Source organism: Rhinolophus ferrumequinum, chromosome 21 (assembly GCF_004115265.2).
Source record: "Rhinolophus ferrumequinum isolate MPI-CBG mRhiFer1 chromosome 21, mRhiFer1_v1.p, whole genome shotgun sequence".
Classification (NCBI taxonomy): domain Eukaryota; kingdom Metazoa; phylum Chordata; class Mammalia; order Chiroptera; family Rhinolophidae; genus Rhinolophus; species Rhinolophus ferrumequinum.
In genome coordinates, this window is record NC_046304.1 from 50,764,407 (window position 1) to 50,786,751 (window position 22,345).

The 22,345-nt window shown below is 39.5% G+C and overlaps 1 protein-coding gene across 1 annotated transcript; it reads right to left on the bottom strand.

The window, feature by feature from the left end:
• Positions 1-121: 121 nt before the first annotated feature.
• ACOX1 (acyl-CoA oxidase 1) lies at positions 122-22,261 on the bottom strand. The gene is given in 16 exon segments (XM_033089629.1): positions 122-4,018; positions 4,678-4,884; positions 5,018-5,161; positions 5,308-5,413; positions 5,546-5,725; positions 5,992-6,182; positions 6,606-6,768; positions 7,805-7,911; positions 7,913-7,975; positions 8,385-8,410; positions 8,413-8,499; positions 8,647-8,766; positions 9,959-10,066; positions 12,008-12,165; positions 21,575-21,734; positions 22,000-22,261. Coding segments are annotated over 16 exon segments (1,992 nt in total). The 5' UTR covers positions 22,121-22,261; the 3' UTR covers positions 122-3,967.
• Between the last annotated feature and the right edge of the window lie 84 nt (positions 22,262-22,345).

Genomic DNA, 22,345 nt, shown 5'->3' on the forward strand with positions numbered 1-22,345 from the left:
GATATTATGTATTTATCCCACTCCTAAGCTTAGGGAAGAGATCTTTCTGTTCAATTAAGAAAATCAAAGATGCAAAGCCAGAATAAAACCCAACAACGTAAGCAATGAAAACATGTAACAGTTTTTGTGTTAATTACAGATTTTATTAACGGTCTTTCAATTTTACAAAGGAAAAAGGGATTAATGGCTTGGCTTACCGGAAGGCCAAACAGTGCTAGCGGGTCACTGCCATCTAACCATGATTCACACGCTCAGGACCCTCAGGACCAGAACCCGTGAACCTCCTTGTACTCCCACCCCCACTGACGGGTCCAGCCAGGGATGGGTAACAATACATACTAAATGCATCGTCAGGTAGGAACCAAACTCAAACCACAACAGTAAAAGGAGGAAGGGTGGCAAAGTAATTATACCCTCTAAAAGATGCAATTGTAAATAAAGTGGTGTTTACAAAGTAGTCAGCAGTCTGAGTATTATGTGGAAGATCACGTATTTATCTAATCTATGAAAATCAACAGTACTGTGGCAAAACAACTTATTTTGGTTCAGAATTCTTAAAATCACTCCTAATTTTCCATGATCTTTCTGAGATAATGAATGGCCCACTTAAATTTAAGGCAAAATCAAACAAAACCCCCTTGAAATCTAGTAATTTGCAGGTCTGCAACAGCTAACATCTGGTAACTCCTAAGTTTCCTTATGTTTCTGTGTACTATCATGGACCACAGGAATAGTTACTGAAAAATTAATAAGTGTGGAGAGCTAAAAGCAGAACTCCCCCACCACTATGTTAAAATGAAAGAATGGATCATTTTAGTCATTTACATGATTTGGTCTAATCCTCCAAGAATGTAGTAGTAAATATTTAATTAGCTCAAACGACCTCCACATTATTCCATTAAAATGATCAAAACCTTTATCTGAGTCAGGAGAATCAACAAGACTCTTGATCTCAGGTAGAATAATCAATTTCCTGACACTGCTCCTCTTGGGCTGCAGTGGGAACTAGCTACTGCTTGAAGACACCCTGAAACCCCAAGGCATACCTTCCACATATTTAAAAAGATTAGCAGGTGTTACAGACCATCGGCATCTCTTCTCTTCCTTCCTAATAAGATGGATGCAAAGAACTCAGAAAGGGGGAGGAGGGCCTGAGCAGCAGTTATCTAAAGAAATTTAATTCCCCAGGGATCTCTAGGATCATGAATTTGAAGTTATATTTCTCCAGCCAAAGCCCCGCACTGAAGAAAACCAAGAATTAAGATCTGACATGTTAACGTTAGGAATTAGAAAATGCTTCCAGATACATGAAATTACAAGTGAGTTCTCAGAAAACACATGAATATATTGCAATTAAGCAAATATTCTGAAGAAAAACTAAGACTTATCAGTGTTATGTTCTGAAGACAAGACCATGAAGGGCCCCAAGGCTTTGGGACAAACTGTATAGAGGTCACTGTCTCATAGAGCATAAAACAGAACTCCAAACACTTGAGGAAGAATCAACCTTTATCTGTTACAAATAGCAAAATCATCCCTATTAAATCTCAAATTTTCAATTATGGGTACTTTTTAAAAGAGGCTTGTATCGATATTATCTAGTAGAAAAATCTCATTAATTCTACTCAATATTTATCATCATTTTGGAGAAGTCAGGGTGAAGTTTATCTTTGTACTCTGTGAAAACGGCTCACAAAACAACACAACACAACCAGACTTATCTACGGCAAAGTTTGGCTTCTGAGGGACAGCAAACGACCTGCGTGCTTTGTAGCAGTCAACAAAAAATTCTCAGAAATCGACCAGAGAGCACTCAGCCTTTGTGACGACGACAGCAGTTGAGGTGGATTTCAGCGCTATCTGCTCCAGCAGGTCTCACTCCTTCCTTTTTTTGTTCCTAGTGTTACCTAAACTTCCTAAGCCTCCATCTTACAATTCTTCGTAATTTGAACTTATGTTTAATTATGTGGTACACTCTTTCCCTCTTGATAGTGCAAATTAGTGAGGTTTTACTACATCTTTATTCTTTGATCACAATGAATAAAGTTCAAGACAAAACATTACAATGTTAATAAAAGTAGTCTCAAATATCAGATTTAGTTTTTAAATAAAACTAGGTGCTGGACTAAAGGTGGCTCTGTTGTATCTACCACCTGTTCAAATCTGCTACGATAGTTCCCAGATCTATGCAGCTAGATTAGATGGGTGTCATTTCAAACACCCTCAGGTGCTGATTACAGGTATTCACCTATGAGTAAAGTACTTAACCACTGATTTTGAAACAATTCTACACTTAACAGGTCACTATTAAACAATTTATATTTACTTTCTGTTATTTCCCAGAATCTGAGCTGTCAAGATGTGCCAAATGAGATTAACAGAGTGCTTTTTACTTCAATCTTAAGACAATTATCAATTAATTCTCCTGGTGTAAAGATTAAGGCTTGTGTCAACAGACAGTATTTCTGCTGGACCTAAAATACTCATATTACCAGTTCCACTGGAATAAGATTTTATGTCAGGTCCCAAGATAGGAATTGTATTTCCACTGAGTTATACTACATTCTCAAGACTGATTCTAGAACAACGGTTTCATGAGGCAGATGTCACAGATACAGTTAACAGGTTAAAAAAAAAAAATCAAGTAACATGTTGTTTTGCATTGATTTTAAGAATAAAATTCACTAAGAGGTACACATTTACCCTCTAAATATAGAATGATTGTGTAAATTAGATTTCAGCTGAAAGGACAATTTAGCAATTCAGATAAAGCTCCTAGAAACATACTGAAACTAAAGCCAAACATATAATAAGAAATAATTCCATGGAACTTCCATTTGTCCTTTAGCCATAGTTTCAATGATTATGTTTTCTGATCCAAAAACCAGAACACATGGTTTGTCAAAGGACTTTTGTGTGCTACTCCTGGTGGTAAGAGGTAACCTGAGTGATGCTTTACTTTTGTAATGCCAGGCACTATAAACTCCAAGCATTGCAATGGTTTATGCCAAAATGACATGAAATCAGAATTGCTCCAGAATATCCAGTTAATATGGTCACCGAAGTTACAGTAACCATAACTGAGAGCTCTCCCTACACTTATTCTACTAGGAAGGAACTGTGACTCTTCTTTCTTTCTTCATTATCTCTTTCGGGAGAGGTTAAGGGACAAGGAGGGAGGGAGATCAAATGCCACCGACAGGTTCCATCAGTTGCCAATAGTCCTATGTAGAAATAATTTTGCTACCCACCCCTTCCCAAGAAGTTGCTACTACAGTGACAATTTAGGGATCCTTCTAATGGAAGATTAATTCCCAGTTACACAGGACAATGATCCTGCAGTAGGCCTATGCTGAAAAAATTCTTGTGAGAAAAATGCTACCATGAGCAAACAGAAACAGTATGTCAGCAACCAAGGGCAAGCAGGCAGAAAATGTGTTAAGCACAAACTCACACTAAATTTTCTGATTAGTTTCCTTCCCCCAATCCGTTTTCTGCAGTCCTGCTTTTAAGTCAGGGCCCATGGCAGGAGCAGTAGGGCGTTTAACAGGAAAGCTTGGGAGGGGTGTATCTTTGCTTAAAAACACATATATCCAGTGATTAGCAACTAAGATGTGATAATAATTAACTACTTAGTAGTTAAATTCTACTAATTATCAAAAGTTATGGCCTACTGGGATCAGCAGCGTTACAAATGGACGTCATACTGTATTTCTTAAAGCTTTTTCTGAATGCTTGACAGGTCTCTTTCAGTGTTAATTGCACTTAAAACATATCTATTTTTTTCATTTAATCTCTGAAAGCTCTTCATTTTTTTCTTCATTAATAAAGAAGAAAGGGATCAATTTATCATCTGTTCTATCGCTCTCTGATTTCGATCAAGATTCCACGCAGATTTGTGTGACAGGTATAAGGGGAGTAGAAGAGTACAGCTGCTTCCTGGAGCAGATAAAACGTGTCATGACATTCAGAGCTTGGACTGCAGGGGCTTCAGGTGCTTGTAGTAAGATTCATGGACCTGTGAGGAAGGGAGAGAGAAAATGACTCATCAGGAAGTTGCAATGTAAAAGAGCATACTTTTAATCAAGAAATTATCTGGACCTTATTTGGATCATGATCCAAAGAAATTGAAGAGGGAAAAAAAGAAATGAGCCTACTGAGGAAATCTGGACATTGGGTAATTCATGATATTAAAGAATTATTATTAATTTGTTTAGGTGTGAGAATGGTATTGTTATGTTTCTGAAAAAAGTCCTTATCTTTTAGAGATACATACTGAAATATCTATGGACAAAATTAACTGTTATCTTGGATTTGTTTCAAAAAATAATCCTCGGGAGGAAGGGGTGGGGGTTTCAGATGAAACCAACTGGCCCAAAACACAGAGTTGCTAAAGCATGACAAAGGGCATATGGAGGTGTATTATCGTTTTCTAGTTTTGTGTGTGTTTAAAATTTTTCAATTAGTTATTAAATAGTCAAGGAAATGAAAAACCTGCTTACTGCAGGAATGACCCAGTTCCCTTATGAACCTGTTGCTCAAATAAAGTGACTGTCAGAAGTGGGCAGGAACTTTCAAAGCTTTCACAGATGGACCGCTCTGAGAGGTTTCTCCTGCCTTAATATATAAATGAAGAATTTCAAAGGGGGAAAAGACAATGTGTGTTTTTTTTTTCACCTCTGCTTTGTTCAGCGGGGATTTCTTGGCCCACTCAAACAAGTTTTCATACACATTCCCATCATAGCGGCCAAGCACAGAGCCCAGAGACACATCCTGAAAATCAAACGCATCAACCAAAGCAACAGCATCTGGACGAATCACAGTCAGTAACTCCTTGATACGCTGGTGTACTTGGGTAATTTGAGAGTCTGTTAGGATGCCCTCCTGGAAGAAACAAAACAAGCAAATGATAGATATATATGTATATAAACAGATATATGTGTGCATGCATAGCTATAAAGCAGACCCTTCTTTTTCTACAAAAAAATTAAAAGCCTTACACTTAGAAAATACTGACCTGAAGAAAATCCCCTGACTTCTGACTGATTCCATACAAAGAATACAACAGACATAAATTCCTTAAGACAGCCTGGATGGATTTATCTTGAATTTTGAGGAGTTTTTCTGTAAAGAGCTTAACTGTCACATAGTGGCAATGTGCCTACATAAAAAAACAAACAAACAAAGAACGCCAGAATGTGAGAACCGTTGAAAAAGATTCGACACGCAGTGACAAGGGTTTCTGCACTAAAACGACGAGGGAAGGCAGTGGCGTAAAGGACGAACGAGGGGAGAATTATCACTGACCTCACTTGCTCGAACGAGGTCGACGGAAGTTAGGTTCCATGCTACCTCCTTGCTTTTTCTGTGACTCACTTCAGTTTGAAGGTTTTTTGCAGCAATTTCTACCAATCTGTTAAGCAATAAAATAAAAGTAAGCTCAGAGGACATGATCGATAGCAATGGCGGCTGCCCCACATCCACCAGGCCCCTCCCCAGAAGCCCCCACGGCAGGCTGCCTGGTCCAGCCGGAGCGTGAGCTCACCTGGCTGCACGGAGTCTATAGGCTTCCGTTAGGCTGTCGGGGCTGTTGATATCCACCAGCGTCGGCCAGACAGCCACCTGCTGTGGCTGAATGCGTTGACTGGGCAGGTCATTCAAGTAGGACACCATGCCACACACCAACTTCCCTGAGTGCACCTGGTCGTAACTCTTCATCAGGAACCTAAGCCATCAGTACACATGCTTTCAGTAACTATGCTTCTTGTGAAACAGAAACAAAACCACCTCTTGAAAGGACTTGAAGCTACGGGACAGGTGATTCATACTCGCTAGTCTGAACACAGCACAAAAACAGTGGGTCAGGACAGAAGGCAAACATGACTTCTTTCAGGAACAAATATAACGGGAAGAGAAAACATGGGAATAGCAACCGATGAAAAGGACTCGAATTCTTCTCAGGTAAGAGTAATCATGAATTAAGATTCTCACCTAGCCGTCTGTAGCATCATGACAGTGTTTTCTCCCTCAAAGGTGCAGGTTGGGGTAAAAGTGACATAAATATTTGGAAGACCGCTGCAGTGAGAATAGCCGTGCCCACCACAAGCCATCCGACACGCTTCGATGGCAGTGTTAGTTGTCCAGGAGGTGAAAGCCTTCAGGCCGGCGGTGAGCGCATGAAGCTGGAGGGAAAAAGCACCAGCCATCAGAACATCTGAGATGCTGAAGTCTGAGTTCCAAGGAGAAATGCTTATCCTCAGCTACCAGCGCTTCAAAATCACTTGCCACGCATGTAACTGAAGGGGCATGGCCATCGAATTGGCCTGAATTCATGACATTCCCACACTCGCTTCTGAACTGTTCTACTTGGCATAAAGTCTCTGCTTAGGTTCCTTTGGTTAACAAATGAACACCATGGTCCAGCACTTCTGAAACTTAAAGGAAAAACCCATATGTCTTCACATCTAATCCACTTTCAATCGGAAAAATCTCTATTTTTTGAGACTATATGGATCTTCAAGAAATCCCAGTAGTTTTTTCTGGATATTATCCAACAGGCAAATGTGAAACAGAAAGGTGCCCACAGAGAATGAGAGAACACGTACCTCGGGCAGTTCACTCAGGTCCCCTTGGCCAATGCCTTCGTTAATCCGATGATAGGTCTCCTTCATGTACGCACCTACAAAGTGGAAGGCATAGGCCGTGGCCAGGAGTGGGAAGAGTTTATACTGCTGGGTCTGAAAATCCAAAATCTGCGGTTCTGGCTCGCTAAAGTATACCAAAAAAAAAAAAAATTAAGCACACAGAACTCACTGTGTGTCAGGTTCCAGTCTACGCACTGTAGTATGTGAATTTATTTAATCGTCATGAACACTCTGTGAAGGGTACACTTACTACTCCCATTTTACAGATGGGAAAAATGAGAGGTTAGGAATCTGCCTGCAGTCACACACAGCTAATGAGTGGCAGATCCTTGATTGACTGATTTTGATTTAATTTTTCTTTTGTCTCTTTCTTCTTTTTTCTCCTCTTCTTTCTTTGTTGGCACATCCTCGATTTAAGAGCATGGCTTTCTGGGGCTATATAGGCTACAGAAGACCATGCTCTTGTCTAATTTGTTAAGCTGGGCCGTAGGTGGACAGAAGTTTCTAGCTGTGAAGTTCCTATCTTTCTTAGTCTTGCCAGTATGACTAAACAAACTACATCTCATGGCAACACACAAAATCAAAGTTAGTCAGCTTCACCACACAAGAAGGCAATGTTAAGGAGACGTAACCCACTAGATGGGCTGAACAAACTATATTTTGACCATAATTTTGGAGAAGACCCAATGTATAGAATTAAACATTTGAAGTCTAGGAGGTCTGCTCTGATTTCCTTATTCCTTCTTTAAGAGCAAAAACAGTTATCAGGGAGTCATGCCCACGTGAAAGGCAGTTGTGGGAATAAGCTATGGGCATGAACACAACAGGGAATCAAGTTTAATGTCACTTTCACCATACCCAATTTATAGTTGTTAGTAGCCATTAGAATTCGCAAACTGCCTTCAGTGTTTTGAACATTTCATTTATAGAGCCCAAGTGATATCATTACCATTTTTCTTAGAAGGTTAAATATAATAATAAGGCAGTATTCTCATCTTTCCACTTAAGGAAGTCTAGGTTTTAAATAACAGACCCAGGGCACTGCCCTCTTAGCTAATTTTATAGCCAATGCATCTTTCCATATGACATTTGGGAATGTTGATATCTGAAAGGGCTCCAGGCATGTCTGCAGGAACGAGCCCGTCAGACTCCACCCTTACTCTGGCTTGATTTCGGACTGGTGCCTCACAGCGCTGTATCGGATGGCAATGGTGCAGGCCTTCGCCAGGCTCCGGGCAGCTTCTCCCACAAGGAAGGACCTGATAAACCACCATGGTCCCATAGGTTAACTTGTTACTCACGGGTTTCACATACGTGCCATCGGGTTTCACCTGGAAAAAGAACATGGACTGATGCTTCCTTCTGTTAAACCCAAGGGGCAGCTTAGGCCCGTGGTTCTCAAAGTGTGGTCCCCAGAGAAGCAGCATCGGCACTGCCTGGGGAACTTGTTTGAAATATAATACCTCAGTCCCCACCCAGACCTATTAAATCAGAACTCTGGGGGCCAAGCAATCTGGGTTGTAGCCAGCCCTCCAGGTGATTCTGGTTTAGCAAAACCAGAATATGTGCTTCGTACCTGCCAATGGCTTTCCATATCATTGTTATCAGAAGCCTCGGAAGTAAAACTATGTTATTACCTTCTAAAACAACTGACCCTTCTAATTCTAACCCTGAGGTTATCAACAGCCACTGCAACCCCCATGTTTGACACCTCTGCTCCTATTTCCTGTCTAAATATACCTGGGCATACTTCATCAGCATGTTTCTCTGGGAATGCGATAATTGTCCATCTTCAGGTAGCCATTGTCCATCTCGTCATAGCCAAATTTGGGGCCGATGTCACCAACGGTAATACCTACCACAGATGAAAGGAAAGTCACCAGATGTTTAGGCCTTGAATTCCCAGCTTTCTCCCACTCCTCTTTAGTTGTATATTATACGTTTTGCAGAAGAAAGTGCTCAGTTGAAGTTTTCATCTCAGTATCAGAAGAACAAGTCTAACCTGGCAAAGGCTTATGGGTTCCAATTTCACGAAGAGGTACAATGAAGGCATGTAATCCATAGCATTTCCCCTTCGTGTAGAGTTGGGCAAGTACTATCGCATGATTTGAAGTCTTTCCAACTGCAGCATCAACGAGAACAAGAGGGGAATGAACCATAGTTCTCACATTTTCGAAAGACAGAAACAAAAGAGGAAGAAAAGCCTATGTTAAATACAACACTATACTCTATCAATAAAGTCTGCTCAGAGAGCCTTTCTTCGGACAGGGCCACAGCTGGTTTATAGACATCTATGTAAGCAGAGAGTTACTAAGATTTATTGAATTCTGGCAAAGCAAACCTTCATTTTATTTTTATATGTATATAAAAACTTTTTATTGAAATATAATTGACACATAATACTGTGTGAGTTTAAGGTGTACAAGCTGATTTGATAGCAATCCTTCCTTTTAAAAGACAGCTTTACTTTTCTACTTACTTTTCACTCATTTATACATAAAGAAAATTATAAGATAACCAGAAGAACATTGATTTCCATTATTTCCTTTTTCTCCCTAAGGCAGTGCTTTCCAAAACAGTAGCCATAGCCACCTGTAGCTGTTTACACTTAAATTAATTATAGTGAAATAAAAGATTCAGTTCTCTAGTCAACCAGCTACATTTCAAGTGCTCACTAGGTATACGTGGCAAGTGGCTACTGTATTGAACAACAAAGATAGAGAGTTATTTGCATCATTGTAGAAAGTTCTACAGGATAGAGCTGCTGTAAGAGATTTTTGGTTAGTATATCCAGAAATATTTATCTTTTCTGGCATTCTAGGTTTTCTCCTACGAAGATGTAATGTCACATATTAAAATACATAATGCGAGTAACAAAATTCTTTGACTACTAATGCCATCTGAAATATATATCCTAAGACAATGACTCAGAATGGAAGATGATATTAGTTTCGTGTCAAACTATCTACAATAAAAATTTGAAAATAAATGTTTTTCAATATGGAAACGACGAACCCAACTGAGAATACGAAGTTACTTTAAATGACAACTAAGGAAATGACTATGCTGATACGTGGAACTATTTAGATGAAATACTAAGGAAAGCAGAGTAAGACCTGCTGTCCTTTCTGTGCTTTGTAAAGTGGTTAAGAATCTGTAACACACACCACGAGAATGTGAAATAGCTTACAACAGTTTAAGCCTTAAGAATTTGTTCTACATTTCAAAATTATATATTTTCATGGAAGCTCTACATTCTAAACATGATCTTATAATAGATCTTGAAAACATCTAATAACTGTTAATTCACTCACGTCCACCAGGCCACCACTTGATGGAGGTCACAGTAGGACTATTGAGAATGAACTCCTGGGTCTCAGGGTCATAAGTGGCTGTGGTTTCCAAGCCTCGAAGATGAGTTCCTAAGGAAAATAAATTACATGTACTTCAGATAGAATATGGGGGAGAAAAGGAAAAGGGTAGACTCTCCTGCCTAATCCTTTAAACTGTAGTATCTCAGAGAACAGCAAAATCTAACGACAACAAAACATTTGTAGATAAAGCTACAAATGGTTGATAACCAAGATACACAATTCCCTATACCTAAATCAGATAGTTCCTATTAAGTTGAAAATATAAATGTCAAGCACGTTCCATTTCTATCCTTGATTTAGTCCACATCTACGACAGTGGATACGTAACAGTTAGATCAACCAAAACCAAATGTAAAGGCAGCTTAGAATCAGTTTCAGAAGATCATAGGATATGAATTTCACAGGGATGTTAACTACCCTTTTAAACTCATCTCTAAGTTGCGAGTGTGCTAATTTCAACTCACAGGTATTGTGTTTACCACATCAACTACAAAGAATAAGGTAACGTGTGACAGGAAGAGACTCTAGCTAAAAGTTCTTGTCAATTGAGAATTTATTTCAGAATGATTGCTTGGATAGAAAACAAGAGCTTAAAAAGGTATAATCATTACGGGGAAAAAGACCTGAACCATGACTTGTTTGGATTCAGAAAAGGCCAATAATAAGGTCTGAGTTCACCCTGCAGATTTCCAATGCTAGGTCTTCACTTTGTCTTGGCTGGTTCACTATGTGACCAGGAAGAGCTCCCAGTTTCATATGTTTATTGAAGAGGAACAGGGATTCGTGTTTGAAATCCTAATACAAATGTGCCAAAATTCTTTGAAAAGAGTTACAGAGAAATGTTCTAAGTGACACACTCCCTAATAATATTATTCTAAAGCCAATGAATGCTGAGAGCCTTTTACCAAACTGCTCTGATAATGTTAGATCTCACTAAACACTTAAACTCTGGAACATTTAGGAACTTCCAAGTTGAACAACAGGCATAGCCAGCTGACGTGTGATGCACAACCTTCCAGAGTGGGGAAGCAGACATATACACTTAAGACTCCCTTCACCAAAGAAGAAGCTGTTTTAGAAAATGAGGTAACATTAAACAGAAGAGACAATGACAAAAATGTTTGCAAACGCACAGTTGAACCAAACAGTGTTCTACTTTGAGTCTTTTGAAAATCCTGTAAAACACTATTCAGCAAAGCTGAAAGCCAAAGAGGCTATAAAATGAAGATGAAGTCACACAAAAATAAGGAGCAAAAATAAGGGCAAATACACATTAGATCAGTTGTTCTGAAACCTGAGTAGAAAAAGAGAAGCCAGAAGCCAATGGATGTTAAACACAGACGAATTCAGAATAGATGGAAAAAGGTAGGTGGGGGATGGAAAGAAAAAAGAAAGGCAGTAGATATAGTGTGAAACCAAATGCCTGGAAGTACAGCTTACCCTATTTTTTCTAAACTTTGGCCAAGCCACCTTCAGAACTTTACTGAATCAACGCACAAATAACGCCAAGGTATAAAATGCGGCATATTTTTGTTATATAAGCCACTCATTTCCTGTCAGCACACATACTGTTAATCTGTATTTCTTCTGGAATTAGTGCAAGTTCACTAATTATCTGTAGTAAGGGTGATCAGACAGCAACAAAGAAAGATGGGTTCAGATTCTATATGCACACAAATTCTATACAATTTCAGTGAACTTGAAAAGCCACTTAGTAAATAAAGCCTGACTTGCAATTCTTGACCTCCTGAAGGGGAATCATGAAAAATAAAAAGAATCAGCATATCTCTGTGATAACATAACCTTTCATTTCCACTGATCAAAGCAGTATCTTTGCCAATACTTGTCCATGTGAAACACCACCTGGCCTCTGCAGAAAGATCGCATTTAAACATCGGAGATGCCACCGTTAACACATGGTGGGCACGCCAGCCACACTAAGCTCGCGGAGCCCCGCCCAACCCAGAAGAAAGACTGAAAGCACCGTACCATGACCCATCTCTGTCTGGGCATAAGTGCCAGTGATCTCCAAGCTCCAGGCGGGCATGAAGAAGCGCTCCTGCTGTTCCGCAGTGGCCTGGTGAAGCAAGGTGGGCAGGAACATGCCCAAGTGAAGGTCCAGAGGCGAAGGCCCTCGGTGCACAAAGCTTCGAAGAAACACCAAGGGTGTGCATTTGAGAGAACAATCATCAGGTGTGAGAGAATCAACAGTGTGGACAGAGTGAGGGAAGGAGAAAAAAAAAAACCTTCTGTAAGTAAGATTTAGTTGGGTAGGCTTGATCATGGATGGATGGGAGCACGGCCTCTTTTTGTATTACTTTTTTATAGCTCGTGGCAATTTCCATTTTTCTTAGGTCGGCGAGAAGTATTGTCTTGTACTACTCACCTCTAAAATAATTCAGTTTGGCAGGATTGGCTGCGGATTCCATAGCCCGTGTAGCACAAGACCACGGGGACAAGGCAGAGGATTCTAGCCTTGCCATTAAATCACAGGAAACAAAATTTGAAGAGGTCATATGAAATGGAGAATTTAAGTTGTACCATGATTTACTCTGATGAGAAGTTGAGGCAAAACATAGTAGTTCTCTCAGAGGAAAGCTTTTCCTAGATGCAATTTCAATAATGTTGGAGTCTTTTCTGTTTGTCCACAAAACATCCAACATTGATCCACATTCATCACCTAACTGGTCATTTTGTTCTGATTGATCATAAATACCCAGCTACGTGCTATTGAAACAATTTAATACAAAAACTGACAGTGCTCTTCATCCCTAAATTTCAGAAATAAAAGACATGCAATTACTAATTTTAGTATATGTGCTGCCGAAGAGAGCACAAGACATACAATTTCTAAAGGCCATAATAATTACAAATAACAGATTCATGCATAATGAGCTCTTCATTACAATCATGAGAATTGTCACTAATGATAAGAGAAGTCTTAGTAGTCATTTTAAATCCACTTTCTAAAGTCCTTATTTTCTAAATTAACTCTATCGTTCTTAGTTTTCTCTTTAATTATCTTAGAAATGAGCCTAAACAACATTTCAGTTTTCAGATCTCCGGGTTGGCTCCATATCAGGTGAGGAAGAAAATAACCAGGGTACCTGCTCAAGCAAGGATTGACCAATATGTCTTCCAATCGGGTGGCCGTGCTCTCAGCAAACCAATTACATAAAAATCAAAGAATGTGGTGACTGACTGCCTCATTTTACAAAGGAATTAAGGCTGAGAGTGTTAAGTGCCTTCAGGGCAAAAAAAAAATGGCAAAACAGGATAGGCATCTTATTGCTTAATCACATCTTCCGCTCTAGGGTAAGGGGCTGAGGACAGCGATGAGGGCAGTAGAAAGACTTGCCAAAACCAGAGCTGTCCCATAAGATGTCACCACTGGTGGACATTGGGTGAAAGGTCCACAGGACCCACCTGTGCTATTTTTGCAACTTCCTATGAGTCTACAATGATTTCTTAAAAAAAATTAAAACATGAGAGGGTCTGTATCAGTGCGTGGTATTATGGAATATTACGGAATAATACCAAACACCAAAGTTTACTACAAAATATACTCAGTAGGGCAGGCGTAAACCTACTATGATCAGAAACTGTTTTGAGACTGAAGAATGTTTTCAGGAGAAAAATGTCTCTTGTGACTAAGATTATTCAGAAGTGGGTGGAATTTAGAAATGTTATGAGGAGAAAGTGACCTAGATAATTTTTCACTTAAATCAAGGATTTGTTGCAAAAAGTTAGTTATGCATGATAAAGATTATGTATTATTTTTAAGTAATTTATTTTAAAATGACAAAGTGCAAACATTTTGTGTGAAACACTAGAGTTAATTCTTTTAAAACCGTAACACCAAAAGGCCTTCCCAGTCACTCCTATTCCTATGTGATGATACAGCGCTGGAAAGGCTGGCAGTCAATACTGAGGACAAATGATTAGATTAATAATACACGAGAAAGGAAGAAATCAAAATAGCATCTCCATGAACAGTATGAATATTATCTTAGGTAATCAACAAAATGTCATCAATAATAAATGATTTTAGAAAAGCTGTAGGCTATTAAGGGAAAAAATCACTGCATTCTAATCCATTAGGACCATTCCAGTAGGAACCCACTAAAGAAATTTATAAAAGCAACAAAATATTTAAAATTTAAGTAACTTAGCTAAGAATAGTGAAAATTTAATTAGGAAAAAATATAAATACTTAATGGGATGAATAAAAGAAGATTTAAATAACAGGAAAAAAACTGCCAATGCGAATTCTTGGCTAAAAGAGCTAAATGAAGTTACTAAAATACAAGGATTTCATGTCACATAGATTTTAAATTCCTACACATTTTAGAACTTGACAAATTGAGATCAGAATTCGTCGAGAAGGATAAGTATGCAGGAACACCCAATACATATATCTAGAAATGTAACAACAGTCGGCTTATCCTATGGGATTTTAAAATATCTTACAAAGCAACAATGAGCCAAAGTTTATGATGTTAGGAGAAAAACAAATAAGCAAATCAATGTAATATATTTAAGGTTCCAGAAATAAATACAAACTGTTATAAAACTCTAAGATGAACCAGAGAGAACTTAACAATGGCAAAAGAGCTAATACTTAATAAACATAAAAACAGTATGGAAGTCACTTGTCACTCTATATCATACACAAGTCAAAGCATTAAATATAAATCAATCAATCAAAAAAAAAAAAAAACCCTGAAAGGAAATAGAAGAAAACTTATACCTACTAAGAGACGAATTCATTGAGTACATAAGGCCAAAACGTTTAATGAAACAGAAGGCAATAGAAGAAGTATTGGAAGGATACAATAAAATCACATAAGATCAATATGCATATTCCAGTTAATCAATACTCAAAAGGAGAAAAACCCAGTTTATACATGGGAAATGCAGACAGTAAGCCAAAACATGCAGTAACATCTAGGCTCACCAGCATTGGAAAATTAAAACTTGAACTCTTAGATACACATTAACGTAGCAAAACAAAATTAAAGTGCCCATGTTGATGGGGCTATGGAGATACCTGTATATTAACAAGTTGCTTAAAATATTGTAAACTGGCTCTATGCTTCAGAAAAAGTCTTGAACTATGCAATAAAAGCTAGAAAATGATCATTTCCTTCAATATAGTAATTCATTTCTGATAAAGATATTCCAGAGGCATAACCCTAAAGAACATAGTTTTTGTAAAGAAGTTAATATTGTTATTATAATAGTGGGGAAATTAGAATAGCTCAAATACCTAGGGAACAAGTCTCATGGGAAGTCCAACAAGAGACTCCTCAGAACAAAGGACAGGAGACGAAGCAGTGAAGATACAGGGAACGATCGTGATGTACAAAATCAAGTTTACTATCGATTTTTCAAGTTTCAAAGGAAGAAAGGTGCTCTAGTTCATATTTGAGTATTAGTGATGGGAACTGGCAAAGATACTGCGCCATCTTCCAGGATAACTATGTATTACAGCTCTAGTTTCCTTAACATTACTACCAGTAATAGAAAACGACACGCAAGAAGAATCCCTAGGAAGGGAACAGAACTTGAAATGGTCAAGTATCTGTGAAGCCCATACATACTACCTGCTTTGTGAGCTGGCGAAATGTCTGGTCAGGATGAGTGACAGTAGACCCCGTTCTAGACGGTCCCTTCCACACCAGAAGCCAGGGACAGGGTGCCCTCCTCAGCCCAGACCGCTGCCTTTGATTAAGACTCACAGAGCCACGGACCAAAGTGTGTCAGGATTTGTGTGCCTATACACACAGGTGAGTATTTAGACGTTCTAGAAGGAGAGGGAAAACTGGTGACCGAGACTTCCTAATTGAATTTTAAGATTCTCGAGGATCCTGGAATGAGCCGGAGCAATACTGAGTCTTTTCACTTCTCAGTGGCTACCCAGAGGTGGAAGAACCCCAAACTCAAAGATACAACCCATTCTGTGAGAACACTTCAGACAGTCACTGTTGACCAATACTGCAAAGTCAGAATTTAAATAGTCAAATCTTCATCTTGTACAAGTTGTTCTATCACCAACCTGTCTGATGTTGAAGGGCATTTTATGTCTTCTCTGTAAGGTTACACTGTCACATGATGCAAATTAACAAACAGACTGGCTTCCCTGGAAGGAACAGCAGTCAATGAAACACAACTAACATCAACATGAACCAACAAAATTCCAGCAAGAAACAAGACCTATATCAAGTAAACTACAGAGATTAAGACCAAGTTGGTTCAAATACAAGAAGATATCCGAGAACTAGAAGCAGTAAGCGAAAGAAAACTAACAAATGCAAACTTGCTCAGAGTGACATAGGACCTTAGTTCAATTTCTGGACCCCTCAAACCAGTCAAGTTCAATTCTTTATTTCTTCCTTCAATATTCAGAGCAAGTATATATTTGGAATGTACTTTATAAATAGAGGCAGAGGGATTAGACCAACAAGAGATAACCATATCAGACCCATTTAGACTCAGAATAATAGCATAACTATGAATAGCATAACTATTAAGACAAATAAATTCTACAGTGATAAATACTGAAAGAAAAAAAGGGTTCTGTACCTCAAAGCTAAGATTACCCCCAACACACACACACACACACACACACACACACACACACCCCCCTAGACAAAAGCACTGTATGAATGTTCTCTTCCTTCCCTAGGACACCTTTCTTCCGGCTTTTCAGTCGTAGCCATCTTGAAGCTAAAGCCTTCGATATTTGACGAGGTGTGCATAACCCCACATAGCGACCACAATCTGCAGGCCCCATGGTGATTTTGATAAAAAGCATTTTCTTAAACCAATTCACAAATCAAAACGCACCAAATCAAACACAGAAATGAAGCTTTCCTGATATCTGCCTCCTTTCCTCTTTCCCTTTCTTTCTTTTTCTTTATTTACCTAATGGAAGCAACATAATGAGGAATGAGACTGGGCAGCTCAAATTCAAGACACTCAAACCTGCCAATTGGCCTTGTCCATGAAAACAAATGTATTTTACATTGAGACCAAACCCACAACTTTTTGAAAGTAACCAGGCTTTTAGGTACAACTGAACCAAGAATTACTAGTAATACAAAAAGTCCATGAACATGTATAGAAAAGATGTACCAAAAGAAATGGAGAATCGTGGACTTTTTCCAAACCGCCTTATAACCCTGCTAGTGGGCAATGTAAGAGTAGGACACTTAACTGCTCTAACCCTCTGCCCCATTAAAATCCACACTTTTAATTTCCTCGAAGCAGAGAGGAATCATCCCGAGGCTGCAGAGGCACGGCCCCTTCAAGAATTTCCAACGAAGATTTTAACAGCCATCAACACAGCGGGGTGCTTCGCCACATTTGCTACCCCACCTTTGGACCCCACAAACTGCTCAACATCTGTTAAAATGGGGACGTGTGGCAATGATAAAAGGCTCGAAGAAATAACAATAAAGGACATTTCAGGCCAGAGTCCTGGCCCAGTTTACGAGGAAGTGACCTAAGAGAAGAGCTGCTGAATTTAAGATTCAACAATTTAAAAATAAAATCCCAAATGTGCAGCAGCAGAAAAAAACTCAAATGCCAGGAGTCATCTGTTAATTGAAGTCCTGAGGCGGGTTACCCACTGACCCTCGAATGTGGACTAACCGTGGCCCAGCTCCGTCTGGGCGTAGGTGCCAATTATCTCGAGTCCTTTGGATGAAAACAGCCATTTCTCTTGCTGAGCAGTGGTGCCCTGATTCAGCAAGGTAGGAATAAACATGGAGTAATTGAGGCCCACAGGTTCCACAAAATTGATCATATGTAGTCTACAGGAGAGAAAAGAAAAGGGTCTCAGGCTTACTCCAGAAAGTGCAAGCTACCACCCATTCTCGCCAGGCAGCTGTACTTCTCAGGATGAAGGTTAAGAAGAATTTAAACCCCTTTCTTATGAAATCAAATGTAAACTTTACCATTTTACTACCTAAAAAGCCAAGAGCAGAATCTGGTGGTATCTTTCCTGCGCACCCCCCACCATCATTTCAGAGCCAGAATTCCTCTTTAATTCTATTTAACCCAGAAAGCCAATTCTACCCATCGTTTTAGCCTAAAAACACCTTTTGTTTTGGGTTTTGTTGAATTGCTTGCATTTTTTGGAGTCTGGGTTTGTTTTTGCTTTATTCAATTAGAATCAGACAAACTCCATAGGACACTTATTTGTAGAGCTGTTAACAAAAGCTCCTAAAGAATTTAAATTATCTTTCCCTAGATAACTGAAGCAAACATCCTGGGTGGTAAATATAAATTCCAGTGCCAAAGCACAGATCTCTAACGGTCTTTAGAGTTTACAGGTGGGTAAATAGGTAACGTGAAGATATGAAACATCTAGCACCAACGGTCTCTGAGAATTACTCCAGATTAAGGGCACTCTCATCAAAATGAAATTGTCTTCAACTATTTTCTCATAAAACAGAATCTGTGAAATAGTCGAAATATAAGTTTTATATATAGTCAGCCTTCGCTATGCTGTTACAGATTTTACAGGGGTTTATTTTATTCATCTATCTATCTATCTATCTATCTATCTATCTATCTATCTATCTATCATCTACCTACCTATCCAGCTAAAAACCACAAAGTAAATTTTCTCTAACTCATCTTCATGACTTCTCAAGGGATGAACAGAAAGTGATACCACCAATTTATCCTGGTCCACACATGAACTAATGGAAAGAGGGGGTAGGCTGCCAGTTCACTTTTGCGGAGGCCCTGAGATCACCCCACCACCTTTAGGGAGGGAGGTCACCTTTCAGAGGAGTCAGACATACACATCCAAGAAATGCCCGGACTAGCCAACAGCAAAAATGCTTTTTAACCCCGAGGTTCCATGATTTTTTTTTTACACCCATATCGGATGTTGATTAAACTGAATGGAGGGAAAGAGGGGAAAGGAGGAGTAGGAACACAAGAGGGGAGCTGCTTTCCCAGTAACTCGGATTATCAGCAATTCACTCCTGCGGTACTGGAGAAAAGGATCGCACTTCCCAGGACGCAGGCGCCTCACTGAAGTGGGAGCCACAGCCTAATGAGTAGATAGTGTAGAATCATCATCTCGAAGGCAAGAGCACCACAGGTTTCTCTGACTATCATGTCTCACCGAAAGAGGAAACGAACCTACACGAACTGCTGAGGAATACAAGCAGTAATTTAGGTGCTAGAAAATGGTGGCAACATAAGACACTCTTATTCCCATAAAGGGGAACTGAGGACAGTCTGGGTGTATAAAATGATGACACTGACACAAAATAATTCTAGGAAACAGAGGGAAAAATATGTAAACAAAATAGACTGTCAAATATTTGTTCTCAGTAAACATACTGGGATGTGTTTTTTTGTTGTTTGTTTTTTTGATTGAGGCCACTTGAAAATCAAATCAGGAACAAAAGCTCAGTGCTTGTTTTTGAGTTATGTTTAATCCCTCCTGAAGATGCTTCTCAAGGAATCAGCTTTAAAAACCCAAAAAGGATAACAATAACCAGGACTGATTCTCATTCGAATTTTAAATTACCCTTAAGAACATTTACAGTTTTTTTCCCCACAGCAATCAGTACACTTAGTTAAAAAACAAAATTACAGAAAGGTGATTAGGAAAACAACTTTTATATTCCCCAAACAGCGAAGTCTTTATTTGCTCAAGGACTGAAAAGTTCTTTTATTGCTCAGGTTGAGAAATCCTGAAGTATTTTACTAATATTCAGTCAACTTCAAAAATCTCTTAAATGAATTATTTGATAGAACAAATGGATGTAAAAGAGACCAGTAATTGCCCAAAGTCCCCAAAAAGAGAAATAGTACTGTTTTTCATCAATTCTAGCACGCCCTCCCATCCCAGTATTTAAGAAATCCAACGCATCTCACAATTCATGCCATGTCATCATTAACTTTCTTACATAAAACACGGGTGTACATTACAACCAACGGCAGGCTTAGATTCAACAGCATTCAAGTCAATTGCCAAGATTAATTTTCAATCCCTTTCTCTAACATAAGTTGATCTCCTCATATCCTATGGATATGGGAAGGATGCCAAAAGGTGTGTTAAAGTTTGGACCTACATTCCTCAAACAGCAAGGTCTATATCATGAAGAACCTTACACAAAATCATTTACTGGCTGATCCACTTTATCTTTAACCCACATAAAGGACTTTGTTCTATTTCATTGTGACTTCACTAGAGTCTGGTTATGAAACCTTATGAACCACAGATTAGGAAATCTTCTAACCAACTCTTAATCACACTGCATGGATCATTTAAAGCAAAATAAAACAAACCTCTCCTTCTGTGTTGTTTTAGGGACGAACATCTTACTAATATTTTAAGGTTTACAAACCCAACTCAGGTAATTCAGAAACATAATCTTCTAGGAGTTGCTTCCTTAATATCCCCATAGCCATGAGCCACAAACTTTAAAAATAAAAAAAGAACATTTGAAAGTAAGTTCTCTGATTTGGGCTACCAAAAATAAATTAATTGTATTTTTATAACTAAAATGGAAAGGAATTTTGAGGATAGTCCTAAGGGCCAGAGTAAATGATTTCATCTTAACAATAATAAACAGGTCAAATTGAAAATAATTAGATACCAAATGTACTAGAGGCAGAAGAATAAAGGAGGAATGATTATGACTACATAAAGGTGGAACCTGTAACATGTTTCATTTTCCTTGGCTCTTGAATATACACCTTCATGTCATTTAATTTTTATTGATGATAATACTAGAGTTCTTCTAAAATGCAGAAACCTAAAAGAGGAAATGCCCAAGAATAAATGAGAAGTGTGAGAGGTGCTACAGACCAAATTGTAGAGTTTACTTAGATAAAGGCCAAAAGAAAGTGCTTTTCTTTTTTTTTTTAATAATTAAAAAACAAAACACAACAAAAAACGGATGGTCTGGAAAAAGAACCTACTCTTTTCAGAACTAGGACCAAGGAGTGTTTTCGTGAGGTCTCATATGCGCCTGAGAGCCATTTAAACACTGACACCAGATTCAACAATGCTGGGTTCTTAGAATACTTTATATTCATTCTGAGGTTTGACTAATGTTCTTCCTCATCCATCCCATATTTTCTATTATTTAAAACTCAAGATGTACACTATCATATAAAAATATAATGTTACTGTTCCAAAATAATGTTTGATCTTGCAGCTGAAAAATCCTTCCGAATTCAGCTTCTAAAGTTAGCAGTCCTGGTTACAAACAAGCAAAAGCATTTTTGAATATAAATCACTCAAAAGTGAGCCGCCTGGACAAAAGGAATTTGTATGATTCTTGAGACTGAAAATTGCAGCATCTTCATTACCAGCATTCTACAAATGTCATCCCTTTAAAAGGCTTGAATACAAAAGTAAACATTATTTTCCACACCTGTAACTTTAAAATGGCATGAAAAACAGGCTAGTTTGAGTCTTTAAACGCCAAGCACAATGAAAAAGGACACCACAGACCGCGGATTTCATTTGGGCTTTTATCATAGATAAAAACTGCATCTATGCTAAGGCATACCTACTTTTTAAACCACATGATTTCATCAGGGTCTGAGATGCCAAACTCCCTCATCTTCCTCACCATGGTGGCACTCTTCCTAACAGCCACCTCGTAACGCTGGCTGCGAGTGAGGAAGTTCAAATCCTCATGCTGGAAGTCTGGGTCGTTCAGAATCAGGTTCTCTGGAAGGGATTAAAGGGCATCAAAAGGAAAACAGAAATTCTGGGCTCCGTTACACTTCCCTGGTTTGGAGTCACCGGCACAAGTCCCATCTCCGGATGGGATCCTCCCACCCCACCACAGGCCAGCCCCGGACGTGGGGGTCCCGGCTCCCCTAAAGCTGGGCCAGAGCCTACGGCCTACGTCCCACAGCAGCCCCAGACTCCTTATCGAGGGAGTCTCAAGCCTTGTTCGGGGAAGGAGGGAGGCCTGCACCGCCGCCCTCACCGATCTCTCGGCGGCGCCGGGTGTTCTCCGGGCTGCCGTCCAGGATGTACGTGAGCCGATCCGGGTTGAAGCTGGCGGCGGCCCGCTCCCTGCGCAAGTCCTGGTTCATGGTGACGGCCATCGGAGGCAGCGGAGGCCGAGAGGTCAGCGACGACGGTGTCAGCAGCTCCAGCTCCAGCCGGGCCCTAAGAGCCGCCCTAGGACCGCACGAGTCCCCGCCCCCGGCCCGCCCCTTCCCCTTCACCACCGCCCCTCGGCGCGTGACCGACCGCAGCCAAGGAAGAGGCGGTGCCGGCGTGGGCCACCGGGCGGGCTAGTTCTCAACTCTCGGCCACGAGAGCCGTAG